The following is a 7,541-nucleotide window of genomic DNA, read 5'->3' as shown; positions in this document are numbered from 1 at the left end:
AATAGAATTCTTAAATTTCAAATAAAACTTGAGAAATATTTTACCGCTTTTTTGATTTTAGCAAAATAGATAGCGAGTTAAATTTCAGTATTATATGATGTTAATCATAGAAGACTCAAAGTTTTTTCATTCTCTCTATCATAATAAAAGAAATTATAGTTTATCCATTGTCAACATTGTCATAGAAAAAACATTTAGTTTCGAAGGTAATATATTAAACAAATGACGATCTACATTATTTTTTGACTGTTTGAAGCACAAGCATTACTTCATAATTGAAAAAGATTTACAAAAAGAATATAAAGAAAGCAGAAATAAAAAATGGAATTGAGTAACAACATCATCTCCTAAGATAAAAAAAGGCAAATAATTTAAATAAATATAAATCTTTTTTATAGTTTTTTATTTTTATAAATTTATAATTTTTAAATATTTTTAAAAATAAAATAATAATAATTTTGAAACATTAAGAACAAATCATATTGACGATTTAGAATCATAAATCATAACGGTCTAAAATGATAAAGATTAAGAATCAAAATTCCTGAAATATTCAACCGACCATTCCAAATTATCAAACCATCAAACTATATCAAATCATAATCAAGTCTGTGTATCATGGCAATTGGACTCTCAAAAATATTAAATTTCGATGCCCTGTAAAAGTTAACCAAATTATAACAAAAATATTGAATCTGTCATCTAACCGTCCAACACGATTTTGATTTTATGATTATACATGAAAAAGTAAATTAAAAAATTATAATTAATTATTATAAAAAGGATATTTTGCTCTGCCACGAAAGTTAACCAAATGGTATTACTTGCGGTGGTGAAAGAGAGATCATCCGCTGTGTCAACTGTCTCGAAGTCTCGAACCTTTTAATTTTCTTTTGGTGGGCAGTTCGTTGCGTCTTCGTTCCATGCAACTCTAAACTTTCATGCCTGAGATCAACGTTACAAACTCCGATTTGGCTTCTATCCGGGGCAGAGCGCCTATATAATCTCTATCCACCACCACCAATCTCCAAGAAAAAAGAAGCTTCATTCCAATCTTCTCAATTTCACCCCTCAATTTTTTTTTTTCAAGTCTTGCTGTTGGAGTTGTAGACATGGAGCTGTGGCTCGGCCTGTACGGCGGACTGGCCGCGCTGCTGGTGGTGGCCTGGGCAGTGAGGATGCTGAACTGGGCGTTCTGGAAGCCGCGCCGCCTGGATCGCGCGCTCCGGTCTCAGGGTCTCAAGGGCTCCTCCTACCGCCCCATCAGTGGCGACCTCAAGGAGATGGCAAAGCTTACCGAGGAGGCCCGCGGCAAGCCCATGCCCTTCTCGCACGCCATCTTACCTCGCGTTTCTCCCTTCTTCAGACGCGTCGCTGAAGCACACGGTCAGCATCCATACAACTCGATCGCCTCCCTTCTCCATTTCCCAAGCAATATAACTCCTGCTGATTAAATTGGATTGAAACATTTTCTTTTAGGAAAGGAGAACAAGGTAACTTTCCATTGGATGGGACCTAATCCGAGAGCGCTCATCGCGGATCCTGATCAAATCAGAGAAGTTCTGGCCAACAAGACCGGCGAGATCGGGAAGCCAAAGATGAATTATCTTGTAAAGTACTTTATTAGAGGCTTGCTGAGTCACGAAGGTGAGAAATGGGCCAAGCACAGGAAGATATTGAACCCCGCTTTCCATATAGAGAAGCTCAAGGTGATTGATCCATCGTCGCTAAGTTAATTAATGCATCGCCTATATGATTGTTGAAATTACTCAGTAACTCTTTTTTGCTATATGCAGCGCATGCTGCCTGCTTTCTCTGCTTGTTGTGATGAGCTGGTCAGCCGATGGGATGAGATAGCGGCAAAAGGTGAAGAGATAGATGTTTCCGTTGAATTCCAGAGCTTCACCGGTGATGTCATTTCCCGGAGTTCTTTCGGTAGCAATTTTGAGGAAGGAAGGAAAATTTTTCAGCTTCAGAATGAGCAAACTGTGCTCGTCGCCGACAGTCTTTCTTTTGCACATATACCGTTCCTCAGGTGAGTGTGATCCACAATATACATCTGCAAAAAGTTGGATTCGTTGTGATCCTTGTTAGAAACAGAGTATAATTGGTATCTTGCATTGTTCAGGTTTTTGCCCACCCGAATTAACACTAGAATGAAAGCAATCGACAAAGAGGTGAGAGGGATTCTATTGAGCATAATCAAGAAGAGGGAGGAGAGTATGAAATTGGGCACCGCAAAGAACGATGACCTTCTCGGCTTATTGCTGGAATCCAATCTGCAACACCTCCGAGAACACGGGAACGCCGGGATGACGACGGACGAGGTGGTGGAAGAATGCAAGCTGTTCTACTTCGCAGGACAAGAGACGACGTCCCTTTTGCTAACGTGGACGATGGTTGTGCTGAGCATGCATCAAGATTGGCAAGAACGGGCTCGCGAAGAGGTTCTGCATGCCTTTGGGAAAGAGAAACCTACTTTTGATGGCTTGAACCACATGAAGACCGTAAGCACCATAAATTTCGATTCTCGATTAGTCTGCAGGGATTTCCTCCGCGTTATCAAGTAAGATTGATGTGGCATATGCAGGTGACGATGATTCTGTACGAGGTTCTGCGACTCTACCCGCCGGCAATCGGCGCGGCGCGGCAGGTCTTCAAGAGCACAAAAATTGGAGACGTAGTGTACCCTCCAGGCGTCCTGCTCTTCCTGTCCTTCCTTCAGGTTCACCATGATCCAGATTTCTGGGGCAAAGACGTCGACGAGTTCAAGCCGGAGAGATTCGCGGAAGGCATGTACAAGGCGTCTGAGAAGAATGCCTTCTTCCCCTTCGGTGGCGGCCACCGGGTCTGCATCGGCCAGAACTTCGCGTTGCTGGAAGCCAAGTTGGCACTATGTTTGATCCTTCAACGCTTCTCCTTTGACCTTTCGCCTTCCTACACTCATGCTCCCAACATTGTTCTCACTCTCAAGCCTCAACATGGTGCTCCCATCAGGTTGCGTAGGCTTTGAAGCCATCGATCCTTCTATCGATCAATCTTTATGTCAAAAATTCTAAGACAAATATCTACTTTTCTGGTAAAATTTGTAATAATCTTATAATTGCATCGTTAATGTTTCTTCCATATGTATGATCATGCTGAGGACTATTACTTAATAAAGGATCGAAGCCTTTTAATGTGTTTAATTGGATTTAGATACTGTTGAAAAATTAAAGCGAGTTTTGTAAATTATATTATCAAATAAAGCTTATCGAGTTATTGGGCTCTTAGTACGATATGGACTATAATTAGAGTCGTAATTTTTTTATTTGAAGTAACATAATAATTATAAGGGTTTTCATTCACAACTGGCTTACAAAATGGACTCTTTCATTTCCTCATGATCAGCAATCCTGATTAAGGTAACGAGGATGTATTTTATTGGATTTAGATACGAGTTTTCTAATGGAAAATTAATGTGACTCTTCAAAATTATAGAGCATCATGCATCTTGTAAGATCGAATTCGACATTATAAAGGGGGTGAATAATATTATAAATATTATGAACTAATTAAATTAAAAATTTTAACACACAAAATAAAACAGCCGAATAAATGAAATAATAGGTGACTTAGCAACATTGATAAACATACAACTTTTACACTGACTTTAAGACTTAACAAAATTAATAAGCATGCAACTTTTGGCATTTAATAGAATTTAATTGTAATCGTAATTTCATACTATTTTCTCTACGTACATGCTTGTTCATGTAGATTATCATTTATTCTAAAAATAATGATAATCCCAATTAATCGCATTGATTCAATCGCTAAGGATGATCGATCCGGTCCTATAGAAATTTTCCACCGACCACTAGACATTATCATTTATTCTAAAAATATACATGTGCTGTAATATTATATTAAAACTAATTAATTATTCTGGTTTAGAACATAATACGATGAATTTATCTTACGTATCGAAGTTAATAAAGATTATAAAGTGATGACGATAATCATTTATTTGTTTTCCTCACAGAGCAAATCAAAATTTGCTTTGTAAACTTATAGATGGTATGAACGGATTAATTAGGTAATTTTCCTTACAGAAACAATAATAAAGATGAAATAAGCATTGCCTCACGCATCAATTTCAAGCGGGACCCGCGATAAGTTTGCCTTGAACGTAAGATTAAAATATTGGACTCGGAAATGGAGCTTTCCCAGTGGCATCATTCGTCCTTTTTTTGATGTTATGAGATGCCTCGGTAAAATTGACTTGTTCAGGACGTTCTACGATGGAAATGACGTAGGCTAAAATTCATAAGAAGTCCTTTTTTATTCGAGTTTAATTATTCTTATAATAATATTTTATCTCACTATAATTATATTTTTATTTTTAAAAATACTTTTTATTTCCAAATTATTATAACAACTACAATATTACATTTTTAATTTATTTAATATTAATAATACTATGTTATAATATTCATATTTATTATTAATATTATGTTATAAAAAATAATGCAATTAAATCATTCATTATAACCGTGGAACAATTGTGATCTCATAATCGTTACTAAATGTTATAATTTTATAATTATTATAACATTATTAAAAATATAATTATTTTTAAAAAATAAAAATACATTAAGGACAAACTTTGTTACTTTTGAAGGACGTGATTTCTCTCACCTCGAGCGATTGAATATTATCAATCCTATAATAAGATACATACAAGTAAAATAGATACACAGTTGATCCTAGGAGGGAGAGCATTATGCGGCTGTCACAAATCAAACTCAGGCCTAAGGAAGTAAGTCTACCTCTTGCAAACCAACTACTAGATCTGATCACAGTTCAGAATCGACGATTTGAAACCATCGGTTCGACGGTTCATGACAGGTCGACCCTTAACCTTAATCGCCCAAGACGATTACGGTTCACGGTTCACGACGGCGACGGTTCGAGATTATTATATTAAAAAATTTAAAATTTAAAATTTATTTAAAAAATACACTTCGGAGAATTTACCATCCCAGTCGATTGATTTAGTCAAACCAAGAAAACGGCTACTGAATTGCTGAAATCACACCTGATTTTTATCAAAATTCAAAATCCAGTCGACTGACTTTTATCATCAGTCGACTGATCGTATCCAGTCGACTGGAGTTAAATTTTTGAACTGGCATTTCAATCCGTCGGTTAACCGGCGGACCATCGATTTCACACCTATTAAACCGGAATCGGCCCGGCATCTGTTCCGGTTCAGCCCGGCTAACCGGGTCAACGGGCTGGGCCCGGCCCGTGGTTGGGTCTACCAACTACACTATGTCTTAGGGATAACGTCGGTGCTCTTGAAGGTTGACGAAAAAGTGGCTAGCTGGTGAATTACACTAGAAAAAAAAACTGCTACCCTCTTGCTACCCTTTGTGAAATTATCCCGTAAAAGTTTTCTAAAAAAATAAATACATTATTAAATTAAATTATGTCATCCTAAACTCGACTCTGGACCAGGTTTGAAGCAAATCCTGATCCGAACCCATAACTGATCAGTTAATGAGTTGGTTACCCGTTGACTCGGTTAAAGGGATGAAATTGAGGACGGGTCACTTCCAACCCGAAATTAACTTCTAGTTCAGTTCTTTCGAAACCATCGATTTACCAATGAGTAGATCATATCTATTCGTACGTCAATACTAGTATCAATGTTGCCAACTGCTTGTACATATTCTTCAAATTTCTTTATCCTAATCTCTGAACCTTTAACATACTTGACCGACTCTCTAATTTTATTCAAAGCTACAATAGTAACTTTCAAACCTTCTTGAACAATAAAATTCAATATATGATCGGAACAACGAACATAGAAAAACTCACCATCACACAATAAACTATCGTGCAAAGAGAGTTGCTCTTTCAAATGAGCTTGCATGTTGTTATTACTAGATGTATTATCCAATGTCAAAAAGAAAACTTTTTTCTCAATCCTCCATTCCTTCAAAAAATTTAAATATTTTTGTATCAACAAAATAGACAGTCAAAGCAAATGTAACTCTCACTAGTGCACACTGCCCACAAATCTTACGTTAAGCAAACTCTATTTTATATAGTAGCCAAAACATACTTGAGTTTCTCTTTCCCCCTCAAGTAGATTTTAATATAAGAAACAAACTCTTCTAAAGTTATATCTTCTCAAATATATATATATATATATATATTTATTTATTTATTGAGCACAAAAGAGAGAACTAGATGATGAAATATTATTGCAAAATGAATATTAAAATATTTTATATTTTGAGAGGGGATAATAAATTTTAATTGACATTTAAAAATAAATAATCTAATTTGCATAGTTTATACGAATACAAATTTCTATAAAAAAAATTTAGACTTCACCGTTCACGCATTTACACTTAAAATACCAACAATTTCAAGCATCAAATTAATTAGTCAAACACTACCAACAAACAAATTTTGCTCGCTATTGGTGAAAAGATTGGTGCTAATTGCAAGGATTTCAAACTTGATAATTAAGCAAACTGAAATAGAAGAAAACTAGGGTTTATGTGTGAATGGAGAGAGAAAGAAATAACAAACAGGTAGTTTGTGTCTTGCCAATGTCATGCTCGACGCACAGATCATGCAGTGAAGACATGGGCAGAAAAGGGGCAAAAAACCATGTGAACTACAAATGTAGAAAAAAGAAGGAAAATAGAATGGAACTAGTAAAGGAAATAACCAATCTCATCTCAAACAGGAGATTAAGAGATGTCGGACTGGTGGGATCCGTTGTTGGAGATTAAGGGATTGCCGAAGTGGAGGGGGGAGAATGAGATTTGTGCTTGGAGATCAAAGATAGAGACTGTTGTTCTCTCAATTTTTATGAATCACAGGGAGGCATGAAGGACACAGAAGCAAGCGACGATGAGCGATGGAGCGAGACGGATGGGAGAGAAGGGAATGATCGGAATAGATAGGGACAACATACAGAAATAGAGAGTAAAGGTTTTCCCTTACGTTATCTCAGCCATTGGATCTAGATTTTTCGTTTACATTTACCTCAACCATTGGATTTAGGTTTAGGATTTAAATTTTTTATTATTTTTTTTTCCAGATCCACGAGCCAATTCGAGTCGGATTGGCCCCCTTGAACCTACAATCCATTTGGGATGATCCGTTTAGGTCCGTCAGATAATAGAATAATAAATTTTTAATTTAATTTATTTAAATTAATTGACGGGATAGATATGAATTCAATTCAAATTGATGGCTACACGGACTGCTTTTGCCAAAGAAAAATTACTACTACTCTCTCTCTAAAATTATCCTGCAATTTAAAAAAAAAACACAGATAAAATTATCTTATCCGAGGCGATTGGACTCTCGAACACACTATTTAAAAAAAAAAGAAAAAAAAAAAAAAAAAAAAGAGAGAGAGTGTTTCTAGAAGATGCCTGCGAAAGTCTAGGTACTGCATGCTGTCGCTTTTGCCGTGCCATAGAAGATCTAACGCAAATCCGCTAAGCCAACTCTCTCGAACCGTGTCACTT

General features: G+C 36.3%; 1 protein-coding gene across 1 annotated transcript; it reads left to right on the top strand.

The window, feature by feature from the left end:
• The first annotated feature begins 1,044 nt into the window (after window positions 1–1,044).
• Window positions 1,045–3,188, top strand: LOC141831926 (cytochrome P450 CYP72A616-like). The gene is made up of 5 exons (XM_074719353.1): window positions 1,045–1,386; window positions 1,480–1,709; window positions 1,797–2,035; window positions 2,129–2,507; window positions 2,591–3,188. Exons 1-5 carry the CDS (start codon window positions 1,113–1,115, stop codon window positions 3,011–3,013), a joined length of 1,545 nt encoding a protein of 514 aa, XP_074575454.1. The 5' UTR covers window positions 1,045–1,112; the 3' UTR covers window positions 3,014–3,188.
• Window positions 3,189–7,541: the final 4,353 nt, after the last annotated feature.

This window comes from Curcuma longa, chromosome 1 (assembly GCF_044706935.1).
Source record: "Curcuma longa cultivar G26 ecotype Majalengka, Jawa Barat chromosome 1, ITB_CL_G26_1.1, whole genome shotgun sequence".
Lineage (NCBI taxonomy): Eukaryota > Viridiplantae > Streptophyta > Magnoliopsida > Zingiberales > Zingiberaceae > Curcuma > Curcuma longa.
This window is presented reverse-complemented; position numbering and strand designations above follow the sequence as displayed.

Coding starts and splice junctions, on each gene's coding strand:
- LOC141831926 (XM_074719353.1), top strand. CDS start 1,113: ATGGAGCTGTGGCTCGGCCTGTACGGCGGACTGGCCGCGCTGCTGGTG. Junction 1,387..1,479: donor ACGCGTCGCTGAAGCACACG/GTCAGCATCCAT, acceptor ATTTTCTTTTAG/GAAAGGAGAACAAGGTAACT. Junction 2,036..2,128: donor GCACATATACCGTTCCTCAG/GTGAGTGTGATC, acceptor TGCATTGTTCAG/GTTTTTGCCCACCCGAATTA.